Source organism: Frieseomelitta varia, unplaced genomic scaffold (genome assembly GCF_011392965.1).
Source record: "Frieseomelitta varia isolate USP_RPSP 00005682 unplaced genomic scaffold, Fvar_1.2 scaffold_285, whole genome shotgun sequence".
Lineage (NCBI taxonomy): Eukaryota > Metazoa > Arthropoda > Insecta > Hymenoptera > Apidae > Frieseomelitta > Frieseomelitta varia.
In genome coordinates, this window is record NW_025110018.1 from 265,387 (window position 1) to 284,792 (window position 19,406).

Consider the following 19,406-nt stretch of genomic DNA (forward strand, 5'->3'; position numbering starts at 1 on the left):
ATGTGTATAATACACAAAAATAGGTATATAAAAGTGTATTTGTTATAATTAACAAATGCAGAATATACAAACTCAAAGTACATTCATAAAAATTTTCTACGATAAGTGTTCAAATACTTTCGCGAGTTGCTGGGAAATTTTAATTCGCACGAGTGTTACTTGATATCTCAAAGTTCTGACGTGAAGCAAGACGAAAAATGTTATTGACGAAAGTTGATAAAAAGAAGGGGATCAAATAATGGATCAAACGAAGCAAGTCGATGTTAACATTTCAATCTGGTTGAAGAAATTAGGGGTTGAAGGCGTAACCTTTGTAGCAGGCAGTCTAATTCAAATGAATGGAAATGCAACGACCCCCTCGTTGAAGTTGCCGCTAAAATACACGTCGAAAAATTCGTGAAGTGTATCGTGCAAAAGTCGGTATTCGCAATTTGTCAGCTCGTTGTAATTTACATCTTCGCGTTTTGTCAAATCGATGATGCAAATGGTATCTGACCCGGAAACTGGAAGCACGTGAAAACGCTTCGTTTGTTCCTGTTGCTTTCGAGACTAGAAGTCCGTCGTGCTGGAAGTTTATTCAAAGACTGAGTCATTTTAATCTCTTACGCTGCATCATATGCTACGTTTATATTCGCTTGATAGTTGGAAAAATGACAGCAGGTTTCGTTGTAAAATCAGTGACGAGAAATGAATCGCGAAAGAAATGGTACATGCTTCAAATGGTGAAGAATTTCACATTTACAAGTATCAGGAATCAAGCTTTTGCATAGTAATAATTTCCTAACTATTATTAATTAATTGATGTATTATTTCCTAACTATTATTAATTTCCTAACTATTATTAATTAATATGAAGTATAATTAGATGATTTGTACTTGTAAAACTTCTGTTCATTGTGTGAAAGAAAGCAGCTGATCAATGCTAACGATGATTGATTCAGATAATCAAAATATTCGTATCAAAATTCATCGGTAGACTGTGGATTTTATATTTTTGTAATATAAAAATCTTGTCAATTATAAATAATACGATCAATTTGTCGATATATACTCTCGCTTCTGATCGTAAACTGTACGTTCTTCATTCTCATAATTTCAAACAGAGAATAACTCGAAAGATTCAAGTTCCTAATAATTTTCTAGATGTATGTTATTTTTCCACAAACATCCTAAGAACAACAGTGACGGATGAGTGAATTTTCTCAAACTCCTCTCCCTTTGCGCGAGTATTGTTTGACCGAAATGACATCCCTTCGACTGCTGACTCTTGAACGCCGAACGCCGGGGAAGCGTTTTCTTTCAGCAACCCCCGACAACCCAGGAAGCCGGCGGTGTTATCGACCAGTGGCGGGAATTTCATTTTTCCCAGGTTCGATATGCTGCGAAACGCGGCCGCCGAAGATTCGACTAGATTTTCATCCCCCCTGGCTGCCTATTCCGGTTAGAATGACGGAGGGAGGGAATCGTACGTAGAGAGGGTGAGCGAAGAAGCTTTCTCTCTGCCTCGCACTACTTAACTCGAGTCGTGAGGGGATGCGTTACCGCTACCGACTTCCGAAAAGGGAGCCGTAGTCAGACAATTTCCTCTATCGCGTTGACACTCGCACTTCTCTTGATTTCTGTATTACGCCGGCCGATGTTCCTTTCCCGCCTGTTTCGCGTCGTTCTGCTTCAAGGATCTGGCTTTCTCGCACGCAAAGAGGAAATTTCGATTTTCCCGTTGTGAAATGTACAGGAGTGTAATTCTTTGTCGTCAATTCTTTTTATTTCTCTGTCAATGAAGCTTAGATCTCGTACTCTAGAACTTATAATTATAAAATAATTTCGATCTTTGTGTGAAGAATCCAGGACGAAAGGGATGAAAATTATATTTTTCGAAAAATTTGATAAATTACAGTCAGATACAATCAAATAAATTAGAGAAAAAATTATTTTTATTGTAATTTTTTTTTCTGTCAATTGAAGCGAGAGGTTCATAATTTTGTTCGATCCTTTTCTATGCAATTGCTCTTCGTCGCTGTCTTTTCTACTACACTGGTCTCAATCTCTCTGTTACCAAACCATTAATTTTTGAGGAAAAATTACAACTTTTCTCACGTGAAATTAATATATCAGACTGCATCGTGATAGCCGAGCATCGTTGGGATTTTTTGCGCGACTTTTTCTGCGTGATCTTTGAAATGGACGTAATGCACGGGGGTGGGAGAATCAAGCGTAAAGATTTTATGAAACGCATACATACAGCGGCTGTCTGAACCGCGTCAACGAATCCCGTGAGCGAGGAAAATACGACAACCTATATAATATCACGTCGACAGATTTTAAACAGCAGGCCCGTATTCCCCTCGTTTAAATAATCGTGGAAAAAGCTGGGATTAAAAGAACGTGCCGAGTATTTTTCAGCGATTGCATAGTTATCGATTCTTTCGTTGTGTCTAGCTTGGAAAAAATATGTAAAGATTTCTAGAGCTTATTTTTCCTTTTTGTACGTTCATATTTTTCCCTTTTTTTTTTTTTTTTTTGTTCTTTGAAAGAATTTCTATTCTATTTGTTGTGAATATAATAAATCACGATATCTTTTGAATTTTAAAGACTACGATTTCTTTGAATTTTTACTGCAATTACAAAGAGTTTTTATACTTAGGGTTTTCAATGAATTGTTTTTATTAAATTCTATGTTTCATTTTCGTAGTACAAAATTTTTTAAAGTGTTAGATATTGTTCTAATTGGTATTATCGGACACTGAGGGTCAACTTAGGATTTATATTAATTAATTTTTTTAAATCTTTAATCTCAGTTGGTTTAATTTATTTATTCAGTTTGATTACCCAACGTTTTAATAACCTGACCTAAATTATTACATTAGTTACTTCATAATTTAACTATATTATATATTTGAGAATTAATACAATTAGCAATTGATTAGTATATACTGTAGTATGTTTTAAATGGTACAAATTTTCAATTGCAAACTAACAGAATAATCTTTTTGTTCGAACTTTCACCCAGAGATTGTTAACGCATTCTTACATACGACCAGAGAATCAACGTTGGTTCTCATTACAGTGGGATACGCGTGCGAAGAACCACTTTTCGCCGTACACCTGCCCATGTAATCTTTTTCTCCCTCGTCTTTCTTCCGCGTTTTTCTTGTTTCTGTTCAGCGAACGTTGACTAAAAGTCATCCAGCGCATGCAACGTTACACACCCCAGAGGAAGCGGAAAATTTCCATCGCGTCGATCTTTGGACCTCCCCCTGTTGATTCGTCGAACCGAATGAAAGCATTAGGAATTCAAGTGTTACTTAAGAGGCAATTTCTCGTAAATTCATAGCTGTATCGACATCGAGACGACTCGAATATCGTGAAAACTTGAATGTGATTTGGTATTTTGAAATTTTTTTAAACTCTCGAAGTTTAAACAATTCTCTAGGCTTCAGACAGACATTGAAAACTTGGTGATTATTCAGTGTTTTGGAAGTGCTTCTTTTTTTATTTCCCAAGTGTATAATATCTATATGGTACAACTATGAAAATGATACTATATCTCAACTTTCCATTTTTTTTCTAACATAAGTATTATCAATGTATATTAATGATATCATGTTTGAGATAAAATACTAAAAATGTTTGCAAGACAGCAAACATTTACTCACTAAGAAAAATTTCACATTTTTACGAATGTGATTAAATAAAATTTCCCGCAAATACGTAAAAATTTATTATTTATCAAAGCTATCGACATTTTCTTTCAAGACTCAAGATTCAAAATTAACCAAGATTTCCAACAGTTTTGGAATCCAAAGTGGTATTCGAATTTTTGTCCACATGTAAATATTCGAAACGACGTGAAATGCTTCATGGCCGATAGTATACCGCGAATTTTGAACTTTTTTCGCTTCTTCGAAGCGTTTAGAAAATGTCATATCGCAATGAAGAAAGTAGGGGAAGTCGTTCCCTGTCAGCATCGCGTAAAACATCCCTACCGGTTGACGCGTGTTTTGAATGACATCCCACTAGAAACCCTCCAGCGTGTCACTAGTGTCACTTGCGGTAGGATCTATGTAACCCTACGCATCCTCGTATATAATTACATTTGATGTAAATCACCTAAAAGAGATTTACAAAACGCAGTCACAACCACTGCAAATCGGATAATCTTTTTCTAGGCCATTAAATTTTATTTCCCGTTAAATATTCCACCTTACTTTTAAAATGATATTAAAGTTAAAAAGTCGATAAAAATGTACGTTCTATATTTTTTCCCCTGTAATTCTCATATATTCGAATTTCTGAAAAGAAATTTCTTAAAGAAACACATCATGTTGTTACTTCCATATAAAAATTTATTTATTTCATCTACTTTTGAATATAACTGTTGTGTATTTATTAGAAATTAAAGTAAGTTCAGTATTTCAACCAAATTGAAACCACAAACTTGTTATATTTCCTTCTAAAATATTCTTTCAAGTTTCTACCCTCGTCCTCATTAAACAAGTCGCTTGAATTCAGCCAACGTAATCAATCTGAGCAAGAAATAGATAAAAGTTCGTTCGCAAGGAATTTTTATTAGACATTAGCATGAGTGAAACCTTAAATAAAATCACAGCTACAATGTGATGCGGGACTGATAATCCTTGTTTCTTAATGTTTGCGGTATCGGTGCCCCTGAATAGAGTATTAGACCCAGTTAGGTTTCTATAAATGAAATTAATGCGGTAAAGAAAAAAAAAAAAAAAATTCCAGCGGTACATGAGTTGAGCTACTAGTTTAGCAATTCTGTCAAGTATGAATTATTTATTTGAAGCGGTATTTAATGTTGTCATTTGATAATCAAACCTCGATCAAACCAGAGGAACTATTTTCATACTTAAATGCATTTTCTCGGAAGAATAAATAAGTTCATATTCTATTTGTCTAAAGTCGAAGATCTTAGGACACTTTCTATTTTTAATATCTGAAAGATTTTTAATTTAAATTTTTTTATTCTTCCTCAAAAGCCTTGAAACACACTCTTTTCACTTTTAGTATTTATCGTAAATAACAAAATTCCCGAGTTATATTCCTGTTCAAAAGTCTTAAAACACTTTTTCATTTTTTGTGTTCGCTATTTAAATAAAAATTCGTCATTTAATTAAATTACGCGTGTGTTTTAAAATATAATTATTGATGTATCAATACTTTACAAATTCTACTGTTGTATAAAATACGTTTAATTTTTTTAGTACTCTTATTTTCGTACAAACAAATAACTACAAGTATAAATTTCCCGTTAAGCAAATAATACTGCCCCTGGCAAGAGATTTTTAATTGGAATCAGTTAATAACAGAAAATATTCTCGAATATCGAGATCTCTGAGGAAATAGAATTAGCGATTTCAATTAAATTTTCAAACACGAAAGATTACAACGTTCCTAAATACTTTCGGACACCTACGATTGATCAAAAATTTGTCGCCTGATGTAACATCGAAAGACTGAAATCTCGGCTTGTAACGATACGGTTTCTTGGTTTATAAAGAAGATAGAATGGCATACACCTGGTTATCATTAGGTAAGGAACATTGATTTTCCGTGAGGTTAAGGACACCGTAAACTGCATCTCCACCACGTGACTTCAACTTGACCAATAATTTCTAAATATCATCTATCCTTATATCATTCTACACGATCAAACTAAACTTTCTCTCAGACACGATTCAGTCTCGTTCTCTGCGTTAAAAAGAAGAAATTCCAAATGTATTCCAAGACGATCGGAAAGTTTTCGGCTGCTTCGACCCACGATAAATCTCGAAGGACCGAAAAACCTTAGGGAAACGTTTTGAAAAAAAAAAAAGAAAAAAATCCGCGAAGAAGAACGAATTAATTATAAGGGTAGCGGTAACGCCTGGATGCCCTGAGGGGTAACGCAATTTTAACAAGCTTACCTCTCTACTCGGTAAACCCTCTATCCCGTTAGCTTTGGCGAATGCAACTTGTGACCCACATGCAAGCGACGATTAAATGCGACTAAGCCTTCCTCGACGGTGGTAAAAACATCTCTCGGGATGCTCTTCGGCGATTAACCTTTGATCCGCCGGAAACGCATCGTGCAATTGCCAGATCTTCGAATCTGTCGGATGACGTGGCCCAGAGAACGGTTCACCAGAGGCGAACAATCAAATCTTGGCGTTCGTTGGTTTCCCCGGCGACCCCGTCGAATTATATCACAAAACTCCACTTTCAACCTGTTGTTCCTAAACAGTTAGTGGGAACACAACGAGCAGTCAAGCAGATGAGAGTCAATCGTATACGGTGTATTCAACTTTACACAGGACACATCGCGCACAAGAGCTAGGTTCATCCTTAAACTGCTGCTTCACCGCGACATATTGACCGTGTGTACTGTACAATCGTTTGCAAATGTGTTGCAAAACGTTGACAAGAATCGTTTTGCCGATACGCCACGTACGAGGTGTCACTCGAGTCGTTCAGAACCATTCAGATGTTGCACGTATCTCCTATCTGACCGCGGCATCGAGTCATTGATAACCCTTGCCTCGGGCCCGATGAACGTCTCCTCTCTTCGTTTACGAAGAGCCACCGCTCGACGACAGTAGAGTTCAAGATGCAACTCGATGATCTCGTTGAACTGTAAAATCACTGTGATCAATGTTGCACTGGGTGATTCACCGGGCGAGCTACGCCACGTTTTCTTGTTGCCATGGATCAAAAGAAAAAGAAAGGGTGAGATGTGTCACGAGGACGGGCACTCTGCGTGCTCGACGTTTCTTCCGTACTGCGTCCGGGTCGAGCACCTACCTCGTCGAGTCGTCATCGAGGACTCGACGCAGGCGCCTGGAGGGAAACCACCCCCTGTTACCCGCCAACTCCAACGGCTCCATCCCCTCTGATTTGGCCAGGGGGTGAACATCCGAGTGTCGAACGCTTCGCTGTATTCTACAGTGGCAACGATACGCCAGCATGACCACCATCAAGAGGACAATCGTACAATACCACCACCTTGTTTCTGAAACTCGCAACAGGAGACGAAGAAGAAAATTCTGTTTTTTACTCGTGGGTGTTGCAATGGAGGGATAAATAAGACAATTTTATTCGCAGTGTTTAGCTCAAGCTTTTCGAGACAGTGTGCATTGTTTCACTGGGAAGTAATACTTAATTGGAACATTTAATATTTAATGCAATTGGAGGACAATCGTATGGAAGAGAACGTTCGGATGGTCGCGTATTTCTCTTGGTGCAAAGATACATAGATTCATGTGTAGTAGTATATGTATAATGTTGGCTAGTAGTTCCGTGCAGTACAGGCACAGAATTGTGTCTGAATAAATTTCTACGAGAGGATATAATGTTGGTTAAATTGCACATGCGCCAGCGTCGGTCTCCATGGAAACCGGATGCTAGCCACCGCGTGTGAATGCGTATTGATTACTCCACTCTTGCTCCATTCCGCGATCTCTTGCTCCTCGTCGTGTCTTCTCCTGTTACCCCGCCGACCCTGCTGCTTCTATCTCCTCTTTCTCCGCTTCTCCTTTTTCTCTTTCTCCTCGTTCGTGCAACGAATCATTTCGCTTCATCCACGACCTTTCCCCTCCTTCCCTTTTTTTTCTCTTCTCCAAATTAGCTCCGTAATGTCTTTGCGCGCTCTTCGCTCCCTTTGCATAGTCCGGAGAATCTCTCCTTTTTTCTAGCTTCTCTATCTCGCAGCGAATAACAAATTTCCTTATCCAAAAGACGATGCCTGTTCTTAAATTTTTCGAGTAGGTTGAGAAATTTTCTGCAAAAAAAGAAAGAAAAAGAAGATAATATAAGTACATATGAGAAGTGTTCGTGCATTGTAACTAGCATACTGAAAACTATGCGCACTGGAACTGTCAATTCAAATAATCAATTGTCAGAAATTTTTAGAGAATCTAGAGATTTATGGAATTTAGAAATTTGTAAATTATATAAATAAAAGTTTACGTTCTCTATTATTTTATAAACTTTTCCCTATTCCTTGCTTCGGACATTCTAAGTAATTCCAGCGTTAAATAAAAATTTTAAGAATTTAAATCTATATTCATTAAACTGTTAATTAAGTTATGATTTTATTCTCTGTTGCGATGCATTTTCATGGCGTGGATATTGTTTAAAAGTTACTATAATCGAAATTATCAATTCAGAGTGCTATCTAAAAATTAACGTTAAACTTGTGAACGTAATATAAAGGACCTTCTTCCGGGAAGCTTCTCAATTACAATTAAAATAACGAGATTGTTTTCATATTACGCTCTTCAACCTCTCAAACGCGCACCGTCGCGCCGTAAACTACTTCCTCTCGTCATACTTTTAAAATCCCGCGTTTCCCTTTGTTTCAATCTTGCAAATCGTTCACGCACAATAGACAGACAAATTTTGTGCTATGTTGTAACGAGATACGATTACCACGATCGACAATCACCGACACAAAGAATATCTAGGCGGAACAGATTGTATTAAAAATCTCGATTCATTGATTGTTGCATACTCATATAGTAGAATATTTCATATAAAAGTATTTGTTGCTACTTAAATTATGTTGCTGACTTAAATTATGTTTAAAATTTAATTACCAAATTATAATAGGTTAATATAATTACTGCATTCTTATTTACTTCTTATATTTCAAATATATCATATACAGTGGTTCATGAATGTAATCGAATATTTATCATAGAATTTATACGTCTATATTACAATAATATTGTATTGATAATATTTGAAACTAATCTGAAAATATATATGTATATAGAAGTTACATTTATTAAAAAACCAGTCTGTGAGATGAATAATCATTTTAAACATATGAAATACATACTTTTATATATTTTCAGATTTATTTCAAACAATCAATATACTCGTAAAAATTGGATCTCTTACATATTGATGAAATTTCAATATTTTATATTACACACATAATAAAAAAAAAAAGTGGAGACCATTGCCGACTCAGTTTCTACAATGAAAATAAACTAACACGACGTACTTTGTTCGTACAATGTGAAAGTAGAAAGATCGAAGAAGAATGCATACTTTTCTTCAACTTTCGAGAAAATCTAATGGTCTGAAGCAAACTATAATATTAAAGAGAGCATTGGCAGAAACACAGCAGAATCTTTCGTGATTCCACTTGTTCCTTGTTCAATCAGAATGTGAAAACCTAAAATTGTAGCAACAAACCGACATTAATTAAATCCTTAGCGTGACGGTAAGAATATTGTTGGCTCACTCGTGACACTTTTATTTTCACCTACACATTTTTCGGTCATGCTTGGTGATTTACAGGGACGCAACTGAACAAACAGATATTTCTCAACAAAGTTAATCTCTTCTAACTTCCACATTAAATATCTTATGGCAAATAAATGTGCAAGTGAAATAAAGAAGATCGTTATTAAAGCAAGAACTTACTTGAAAATGAATATGAAATTAACCGATCTATTATTTATTATTAATAATTTCTTTTTCATTTGAAGTAACAACGAAAAGTAAGCTTGAAAAAGGAGCTGCCAGTCCTGAAGGACAAATGCGTGACAATATTCCATGCGTGGCCACTATATAAAAAGGTGAAACTCGTGGAAAGAGTTACTTTTGTTCCTTTGGTCTTTACGTTAGAACGTGTCTAAAAAAATTGTTCTCCCTCTTCGGTGAACTCTCACCTAATTAGATTTTTCATTATGTCGCAACGATTCGTTTGCGCTTTGTTAACGGCCAGCGTTGTTTGCTGTGCACTCGCGGAGAATAATGAGTTAGCCGCAGTTTCTGAATTCGTTAAGAAACAGTCTACGGAAGACAAACCCTCCTCGAACGTTGTACACGGTAAAAATTCTTCCAAGACGTCACATTTAAACAGCATAGTGCCGAATAGCGAGCAATCTGGACACGAGAAGAACATGGATAAGCACCCACGAACGATCAACCATCGATTGGAATCTGATTCGAGAGATAAGTCGAGTATTTTAAAAAGATCTTGACGATTTTTGAAACGTTTGCATCACGATGATATTGAAACGTGCAAGTTCCAGTTGCTGCGGATCCAGATACGGTTCCAATTCGTCAACGCGACCCGATTCGCATTACAGTAGGATCCCTGGGGACAGCAGTCGATATCCAACTAAGTTTGGCGAACGTTTGCCCTTTGATAGGTGATTTAATTAAAACATTTAATTTTTTAGAACACGTAACATGATATAGAACATGATATAATATATTTAAAACACAATTGCAATATACAATTGGACATAGTTAAATCATTAATTCAAATTTAATGCAGATACGGTTGGCAAACTCAAGGATCATTATCAGGAAGCATTGGAAGACCCGGAAGTGGGAATTACGCTGGAACTGCGTTTTATGAAGGAAGTCAAGCAGGCGATAGGTGAGCAATCGTTAGGTTCGTGCATATGAAATGTCGTTCTACCAAATGAAAGATTAAGATTTTTTATTTCTTCAAAACATAATTTAACTTTATTGCGATCTAAGTTTATACAAGCAATAGATCATTTAAATAAAGTATTTAAGAAATAATTTGTTGATCATTTGTGATGATTATTATCTTATTTGATTAAATGTCATTTTAAAATAAATTTTTATTCTGTTATACGAATAAACAAAATAATGAAAATAATTATTTGAAATTCAAATTAATAATCGTATGATGTAAATGTAAATGTATTAGTATACTTGACGATAATCTTTCTCGAACTACATTGTCAAAGGTTAATTAAATTCGACATGATTCAGCACAGTATCCTAGCGATTAATCTCGTTATTCTAGATTTACAGCAGAACGTCTGCTTTAAAATTCTTAAATTCTTCAAATGAAACTCTTGCAGCTTTCCGATTTAATTTTTTTTTTTTTAGTAATAATTAATAATAATTTATCTTTTAATTACAAGAATTTTTGAGAAAATATATCCAAATTATTTAAATATAATATTAGTATATTTATTCTTTAGTTTAATCGACACACAATTCACAGAAATTTCGTTTGCGTTAATTTAACAACACTTGCATCTTTCAATCTCGCAGTAATAGTTTAAATCTCTAACTCGATTTCGTACAACTATTAGATTTGGTTCACGACCGAGCTATGGAAGCGAAGGTTCACGCAAACCCGGTGGTTACGATTCCAGCGTGTCTGGAGGATATGGTTATGCTAACAGTGGTTTCGGAGGGTATAGTTTTAACCGACCAACTGGGTACGCAGGGTCTACTGGTGGTTATGGAATTTCAGGAACTTTTGCTAATGGCGATGAATTCGGACCTGTGGAGCCAAATCGTCCAGAGGGACATACTCCTTCCTATCCAAACATTAACGCGCAGAAGGTAATGATTCTAAGAAATGGATCGAAATCTGATTTTAAAGAAGTCTATTTCTCAGGAAATAATATCGATGATAATATTGTTATTGCAGCAATTTTTACAGTAATTTTTTGAAATTGTATACAATCAATGTTAGATACTATTAGATCTTGAATTTTTCTGCTAATTTATATTGCACATAAAACTTCAAAAATTGTGATAAATTAAAAAATAAAACAAATAGAAGATGTAAAATACATCCTTCAAGAAAATCAAATTTGGAAATTTATCAAATATATTCGAACTAAATTTCCAGAGTTTCGAATCATAAAACCATTACAAAGTCAAATTTTTGACCGTATTTTTTAACACGTTATTAATTACTATTATTTGTAACAGGCGGTCGCTTTAAAAGCATTAGCAGGCGTTGCACTAATTGGAGCAGCCGCAGCTTTAGCAACGAATCCCGTTCTTCTTCCGCTCGGAGTTGTGTCAGGCAGAAGGAAACGATCGAGCGTGTCCATTAAAGACAGAGATGCTTATATGAATTACATAATGAACTTGAAAAGTAACGTTACCAAGGTTGTTTAGTCGTATTTGAGTGACGTTCTGCTCAACTATTGAGAAAGATTATATCTGTTGGTTTTGAAGAACCAATTCATGGTAAATCAATATAAATAGACTAGAGATGTTCTTGCAAATTTATTTTCATAGAATGTGGATGGATGGAAAAATGAAACTTACATAGAAATTTGTTACATAACTAGAAATATTTATAGATGAGAAGGATATATTATAAATAGGACTATATATTATATTTTGTTGTAATTTTGTATTAAATCAACTACTCAAAGGTACAAAAAAATTTTTTTTTATATTTTCTTTACACTTGCTGTCTTTTTCCATAGTTGGACAGTACCTCTACTTTTCATTCATTAATCCTAATTAAAAATTTTAATTTTTAATTCTTATGTTATCGTAGTTGGACGATAAAGATGGAAACAAAATATCTGTCTCACCAACATGTGTCGCCAGACTCACGTGTGAGATCCAAAAGAATTACTGGATCAATCGTAAGAAGGATGCTAACTTTCTCAAAGAAAGATCAGCGCTAGAACGTCATCTGAACAATTTGTATATAATTTTTGCTTTTTATTATTACAATAATATACAGAAAATATTCTAACAATTCAAATATCGTTACAGACTTCTAAACAGTGTACCTAACGAAGAATTTGTGAATGCACGCATTAAAAGCTTGGTAAAAGCAGCAACGATTGTTGCCTCGAATGGGGAGAATTGCAGCACATTTACTTGTACATTTCTAAAAAACAAAAAAGCCAAAAGTTTTGTTTTTAAACTTTAGAGTTTGGGACCTTGTAATTGTAATTTGACATTCGCTTAAAGATACAAAACGGTAAAAGAATAAAAACGCGAAATATGCTGATGCGTAGTACTGTTGTGCTGTTGATTATTACACTAGTTTCCTCTTCTTGCCATCGAAAGGAAGAAACCATACGAGAAAGTAAGATAAAGATAGGAAATAGTACAAAATATAAAGTTAATGAAATTGAGAAAATAAAGATAAATAAAATACCTCAACTCGTCAATGGGGCCCGCAGGCTGATCAAATTTACCGAATGGAACCGAAATATGCGCAGCTTTACTACTTGCAATTACTAGTGTGGCGAGGGGGCGGGGGGCGATATCATTCATCCTCGTGCTTATCCCCGCCAAGTACAATCTACACTACTATGAAATTTCCATATTGAATAACTATAAATATCTTACTATTTAAATGTTTATATACTGTTACGTTTAAAAAACGCTATTCTTTTAAACAATAGTATTCTAATCCTAAGAGCTTTTATTATGTACTTAAAAAAACAGTTTACTATTGTTCATAGAAATGTAGTGAAAGGCGAGTTTCTATGTGAGCTAATGCATTGACGATTTGCTCAAATAAACTGTTCATCGTGTGTACATTTTGCTTCTCTATTGAATCGTTAGTTTTAGTAAGAAATGGTTCACACGTGGCTTTAAGATTGAAAAAGACGAAACATAACTGACGTGTCCTTAATGAAAAACAACGTGGCATTTACGAGCTTTTGTATATAATTTTTGGCTGAGTTGATGAAAGTGAAATAATTTGAGATGCAGTTTAGCAGCTGTTGTTCGTGATGTCAATGTAAAACGCTTGAATATATTTATTTTATATCAGAATCTTGTCTGTCAATTTCTCGTAGGCGCGCATCATCGTTTTTTGTATACAGAATTGAGGTTATATTGGCAATGACCACGTCAATGGTGATGCATCTGTCACAAGATAAATAATTCATTTTGTTGTTGAGTGAGTGACTCTTCCGTTCAGAAATGTTTGTGTGTTCTTTGATCAAAGGAACTACATTGAAGTATTTTGGAACAATATATCGATAATTAACATATGTACATAATCCACGAGATGCTTGATAACGTTGTTAAAAGTAAGCGTTAAAAATCAGAGTTGACGCTCGCGCGAAACGAAACATCAGCGGATATTAAAGAATTAAGGTGAATGAGATTATTAGTGATCTCTTATATCATTCTTCATGGGTACTAGAAGGAAAATGGATAAGCATGACAACGTGGAAGATGGAGTCCACGAGTCACATCATGTGCATGAACGTTCGGACTTACGAGGTGATGAAAAGAACATAGCCACTCTTCTATTTTTATATCTGTTACAAGGGATACCATTGGGTTTGTGCAGTTCTATTCCTATGTTACTTCAGAATAGAGATGTTTCATATCGCCAGCAGGTATTTTACGTTTACACTGGAATTGCCTCAAATAAAAGAAATGATATTACATGAATTTTGTTTTCCATCATCAGGCTGAATTTAGCTTTGTGCAATGGCCTTTTTCTTTGAAACTGTTTTGGGCACCTATAGTGGATTCTGTGTTCTCGCAGAAGTTTGGAAGAAGGAAAACGTGGTTAATTCCAACTCAATATTTGATGGGACTTTTTATGCTGTTATTGTCCTGCCATGTAGATCGATGGTTAGGTAGTGGAACGACGAAGCCAAATATAGGAATGTTAACCATAATATTTTTTGCCTTAAATGTTTTGGCTGCTACTCAAGATATTGTAGTTGATGGATGGGCATTGACCATGTTAAAGAGGTATATTTAGATATAATTTGTGACCATGAGATTATACAAGTTAGTAGTGTTAATACTAGTCTATTTCTTGATGTTGTACATTTAGATGTAATGTTGGATATGCATCAACTTGCAACAGTGTAGGACAAACTGCTGGATATTTTATTGGTTATGTGCTTTTCATGGCATTAGAATCTCCTGAATTTTGCAATAATTATCTAAGATCCACTCCTTACAGTGAAGGCATTTTGACTCTACCTGGTAAAGTAGTAGTTTGAATTTTAACTTGTAAAGATTGATATAAACACAGTCATGATTTGCTATTTTTTCTTATAGATTTTCTTTATTTCTGGGGTTGGATATTTATAATTATTACCACTTTTCTTGCTTTGTTTAAACACGAGGATTCAGAGAAAATGCACAAAGATGAAGAATTAAATACGAATATCAAACATGCGTACAAATTACTTTGGAACATTGTCAGATTACCATCTATAAAAACGATTATTGTATTTTTGCTAACTGTTAAGGTCTGTAGATACATAACATAACAAGATTTACATTTGATAATCATTAATAACAAGTGATTGTAGATAGGATTTTCTGCTTGTGATGCTGTAACTGGTTTAAAGCTGGTAGAGGCTGGTATACCAAAAGAAACTTTTGCCCTTATGGCTGTGCCTATGATACCACTACAGATATTGTTACCATTAGCAATATCAAAGTATACAGTAGGTCCAAGGCCTATGGATGTATACATAAAGGCTATGCCTTATAGGTGATTGGAAAACAAACGTATAAAATAAAATATATCAAATGGGCTTATAGTAAATATTTATAATCGGTTTTTTAGACTGGCTTTTGGATTAGTAGCAGCATTTTTGGTATGGGTAACACCATATGTCGTAACAGGAGGACATGTTCCAGCCTATTACTTCATAGTTTTAATTATTCTGTATTTGATACATCAGGTAAAGTATTCAGAGGAAATGAACGGTAAAAGGAACGACAATGAGGAAGAATAAAAATATTTATATCACTTGTCACAGGTTTTCACAAGTAGTATGTTTGTGGCATCGATGGCGTATTTTGCAAAAATCAGTGATCCAGCAGTTGGTGGTACTTACATGACATTATTAAATACGTTAGCTAATCTTGGAGGTAACTGGCCAGCAACAGCAGCTCTTTGGTTCGTTGATCCATTAACATATCGACAATGCAGCACCGATCCCTCAAATGACTGTAGCACAATTTCGGAAAGGGAGGTTGGTGTTTTATCTCACTGTTTTTATTTATCATAAGTGATTGTTTAACTCATTTAAGGATTAAAAAGTGGTTAAAAACTTGTAAAATAAAATTTCTTCGTTTTCAGCTCTGCACGAACACGCACAATGGTGTTTGCAATATGCAATTTGACGGATACTACATAGAGAGTGTCTTATGCCTAATCATAGGATTTGCTTGGCTCAGGTGGGGTCGACGGAAAATAGATCTGTTACAAACAAGACCGATGTCTGCCTGGAAAGTTATTCTTTCAAAGCAGAACAGATAACAGTATTGAATTCATGTTGCAACTTGTTGGTACAGTACCTGTAATTATTAAGAATTTGTACAAATTAAATATGCGTATCGGCTGTGTGCTCGGGCGATTCCCCGCACGTCCATCAAGTGTTCCAATTTGATTACGGAATATGAACTGAATTCTTTTTTCATTTCAAGATTCTTTTTTCTTCTTATTTTTTTATTCGTTCGACTTTTTCCCGTAACGTCACAAATAATGAACGCATTCCTTGGAAATTTGATATTTTATTTGGTATGAACAATTTTTACGATATTTTTTCGTATGTAGCACAACGATGACTTTGAACACGTACTGCATTCGTGATACAATTATTTAAAGGACACATTAGTGATTTTGGTTGTAGCATATCGTCTTTATCTATCGATATGCCAAAAAGAGAAGAAAATAAAATTGGGTCTCTTTCTATTTTCTTTATCCTTCCATGAAGGTTAGTGATTTTAATTACAATGTAATAAATGCAACGGATTTATTGCACTGGTTTATTATATATCTATACTATGGGTTAGGATAATTCAATGTTAAAAGTCGCAATTGTTTATAAGCAGTGCTTGTGAGTCATGTACAAGTACATGATGTTAATAAAAGTTTTCCATACGAAGTACTTTATTTTTACCTTTCTTATATTTGAATATAAACTTAGGCTTGTATGTAATATCGCGTAGATTTTAATATAATTAATGTATAAATAGGTATAATAGGAAAAGAGTTATCTTTGTGCGGCTTGATAGCCATTTTTTTATTTCGTTTGCTATCTCATCGTGAAAAGAAACTAAAGAGATAAAATGGTATTCATAATATGTAGATATTGTTATTTACCATTTCGACGTAAATACTTTTTAAAGACAGAATTTGTAGTTGAATGGTGGTTCATTTTGATGATTTATCCGCAACATCCAGGTCGTAAATCGGTTTCACGATCTTCCTTATAATCTGTCGTTCTTTTCTTGGGATTTGACACTTTCGCATGTATTCGAATGTATTCCGATTCATTATCTGGACTGCCTGTTATTATAACCGGACTTGTTGTAGATACTTGAAGAGCGCGTCGTTCTTCCTGCAATTTATATTGTTACATTAATCTTCATCGTTAAAATGGAAATTTGAAAGAAGTCTTTACGGATTTAAGTTTCTTTTATAAGTGAAATTAGATGTGAAAAACAAATAAGATAATTACGGTCGCATCAGCGTCCAGGTTGGTATCAGGATTAGATTCAGCGAGCAACGATAATTGCTGAGCTTTGTTCTCGATGCTTTGTACACAGACAAAGCTGAATATCAAGGCGATCAGAATTAGCTTGACGAACATGTTGCACGTTTTACTTGGACTTTAGAACTCCTTCTGAAGTTTTCAAGGATAAAGTTTACCCTTTTATATGGATTGATACTTCCGTGTTTGCTCGTAAATCTCTGTCGCGCACTATTAACGACGCCTTCAATCAAGCATCGACGTGAAAACTCGAAGTACTTAAAAACCGCGTATTTCCGAGCTATTGTTGTCAAAGATATCGTTCAAACAATAAAGATATGGTTCATTTTAAAAACGTTAATTAGTATGTAGTGGGACGTTAATTGCCATTGAAGAAATAACCATTTTTTTGATGACAAATATTTTATATTAGAAGACATATAATACAGAACACTGACAATAATCTTTGGTACCATTTTTTATGCATGGTTACACGTATTCGATAACCACATACGAGTGCATTGTTGCGCGGCTAACTAGATTTTAATTGTACATACATTCTCGTAACACCTTTTCTCATGGTTGGGTTTTGTACGTAATTGATCATCAGCGATTAATCTGTTCTACAGCATGCTTCGATAATTGCGCTTGCAATTATACGATATTTGAATTTCATCTCTCAGAAAATTTCTATGTTTCAATCGAGCATTCTCTTTCTTTTATATTATATATATTCTCTACTTCAAAGGTGAATCTTTCTCGAAAAAAATCTTTATAAGTACGAAAGAAATGTTTCAAATAAAGTATATCGATGTAAAAGTTTGCTGCATCACAATATTCTAAGGACGAGTCCTGCTACTTTCTTGTAATTAAATAACATGGCTTATTTGAAACATTTCTGTCAAGTAATTTGCAAAGGATGCAAATTATTCGCGTTAATTCTGAAGCGATTATTCTTCGTAAGAACGTGGAACGTTCACCTTAAATGTGATATATTATGGTGTTTGCTAGAATATTCTTCATCTATGTAACATCTACATCACTTTGACGATAGTAATCTTTAAGATATCAATTTATATACTTTCTTATGTAACATCAATTATATTATATGCTACGGTTGTCGATCATTGTTGGATCTGCTGAGCGGAGGACTGTCAAAATAACATATTTACGCTGTTAGTTACTTAAATCACGTGGAAAGGAATATTTCGATACATTAATCGATGTTCATTTAACGTTAAATGTGTACTGAATATTTTTAAATGTGAATAGATTGGTGAATTAGGAACGGTCGATCCTAGACGCGTTTGGAACGTATTATAGAAAAAGTGGACCAAATAGAACACATCGATTTAATCGATTTAATCAGACTTCTTTGATAAAGTGGGCAAAATTATAAATGAAGACTATAAGAAAGAAATATGATAAATTTGATTATTTTGTAGGAAAGTAGTACGTTGTTTTCTCATTTTGGAGTTAAACATTGATCCTTTTATATCCTCTTCATAATTTTAGAAATATTACTTCTTCGTTTTTTTTACGTTTTTTCAATAATATTTTTCTAACGATCATAAACACATAAAAGAGGTCAGGTATGCGTGATTTTTAGATCTAATAGATTCTCTTTCCACTTTTGATTATGTATTTTATACTAAAATATTCCTTTTTAGTCATAAAGTAATTCAACAGAAACTTGTTTATCATATTTCTTTCTGTAATGTCGAGAAATACAAGAAAAGTGTTCGAATCTTTCAAAAAGTGCAAATGAGAAAGTTATTCCAGAATATACATACATATATGTCGATAATTAATACGCCACCAGGCAATCCGTATGCTTAGCAAATCCATGTGTAGATAATCTTAAACTTAATGCCCGCCGTGTAATAGCTGAATCTATTGTCATGCTTTTAGATTCGTATATCTTACTATATAATTAGTCTATCCGTTCCCAAGGCACCATGTTTCGATCCGTACAGCAGAACATTTAAATCTGTTATATAATTATTCAAATAGATAATTGTTCTGCATGCCTTTTCAAAATCTGGTCATTAAAACTACATTCTTCCTTTTTCTTTACATTTTAATTTTTTTCTTTTTTTTTTTTTTTTTTTTTTTTTTTTTTCACTCGTGTTTCGCGCGTCTTATCGAGTGAAAATGGAATGCACGCAGGTA

The 19,406-nt window shown here is 34.4% G+C and overlaps 4 protein-coding genes across 7 annotated transcripts in view; 2 read left to right on the top strand and 2 right to left on the bottom strand.

The window, feature by feature from the left end:
• LOC122529360 (5'-3' exoribonuclease 2-like) overlaps positions 1-12,914 on the top strand; it is a 36,813-nt gene extending 23,899 nt beyond the window's left edge. For both annotated transcript variants that reach the window (XM_043655408.1, XM_043655407.1), the window contains exons 4-10: positions 9,498-9,966; positions 10,040-10,166; positions 10,295-10,399; positions 11,094-11,349; positions 11,725-11,907; positions 12,308-12,459; positions 12,532-12,914. In XM_043655408.1, coding sequence (XP_043511343.1) covers positions 9,699-9,966; positions 10,040-10,166; positions 10,295-10,399; positions 11,094-11,349; positions 11,725-11,907; positions 12,308-12,459; positions 12,532-12,691 — 1,251 coding nt within the window. In that variant the 5' untranslated portion in view covers positions 9,498-9,698 and the 3' untranslated portion in view covers positions 12,692-12,914. The remainder of the gene's footprint in view (positions 1-9,497; positions 9,967-10,039; positions 10,167-10,294; positions 10,400-11,093; positions 11,350-11,724; positions 11,908-12,307; positions 12,460-12,531) is intronic.
• Positions 1-13,016, bottom strand: part of LOC122529356 (host cell factor 2-like) — a 31,909-nt gene extending 18,893 nt beyond the window's left edge. For 2 of the 3 annotated variants that reach the window (XM_043655399.1, XM_043655396.1), the window contains exons 1-2: positions 12,923-13,016; positions 5,928-7,777 (exon numbers count right to left, since the gene is read on the bottom strand). The gene's annotated coding sequence lies outside the window, so the exon portion shown is untranslated. The remainder of the gene's footprint in view (positions 1-5,927; positions 7,778-12,922) is intronic. The other variant, XM_043655398.1, reaches the window with a different exon arrangement.
• A 244-nt stretch (positions 13,017-13,260) lies between these two features.
• Positions 13,261-16,646, top strand: LOC122529359 (acetyl-coenzyme A transporter 1). The gene is made up of 8 exons (XM_043655405.1): positions 13,261-14,123; positions 14,198-14,487; positions 14,573-14,727; positions 14,803-14,996; positions 15,060-15,244; positions 15,320-15,437; positions 15,516-15,731; positions 15,839-16,646. The coding sequence occupies exons 1-8, from the start codon at positions 13,914-13,916 to the stop codon at positions 16,016-16,018; spliced, it is 1,548 nt and encodes a 515-aa protein (XP_043511340.1). The 5' UTR covers positions 13,261-13,913; the 3' UTR covers positions 16,019-16,646.
• On the bottom strand, positions 16,188-19,354 carry LOC122529361. Its single transcript, XM_043655409.1, has 2 exons — positions 17,223-19,354; positions 16,188-17,102 (listed from the first exon to the last, which is right to left on the bottom strand). Exons 1-2 carry the CDS (start codon positions 17,352-17,354, stop codon positions 16,929-16,931), a joined length of 306 nt encoding a protein of 101 aa, XP_043511344.1. The 5' UTR covers positions 17,355-19,354; the 3' UTR covers positions 16,188-16,928.
• Between the last annotated feature and the right edge of the window lie 52 nt (positions 19,355-19,406).

Bases quoted from the DNA above. Each gene is read 5' to 3' on its own strand.
- LOC122529359 (XM_043655405.1), top strand. From the start codon at position 13,914: ATGGGTACTAGAAGGAAAATGGATAAGCATGACAACGTGGAAGATGGA. The intron at 14,728-14,802 runs GTAAAGTAGTAG...TTTTTCTTATAG, and splicing joins AGGCATTTTGACTCTACCTG to ATTTTCTTTATTTCTGGGGT. The intron at 15,245-15,319 runs GTGATTGGAAAA...TCGGTTTTTTAG, and splicing joins ATAAAGGCTATGCCTTATAG to ACTGGCTTTTGGATTAGTAG.
- LOC122529361 (XM_043655409.1), bottom strand. From the start codon at position 17,354: ATGTTCGTCAAGCTAATTCTGATCGCCTTGATATTCAGCTTTGTCTGT. The intron at 17,103-17,222 runs GTAATTATCTTA...TATAAATTGCAG, and splicing joins ACCTGGACGCTGATGCGACC to GAAGAACGACGCGCTCTTCA.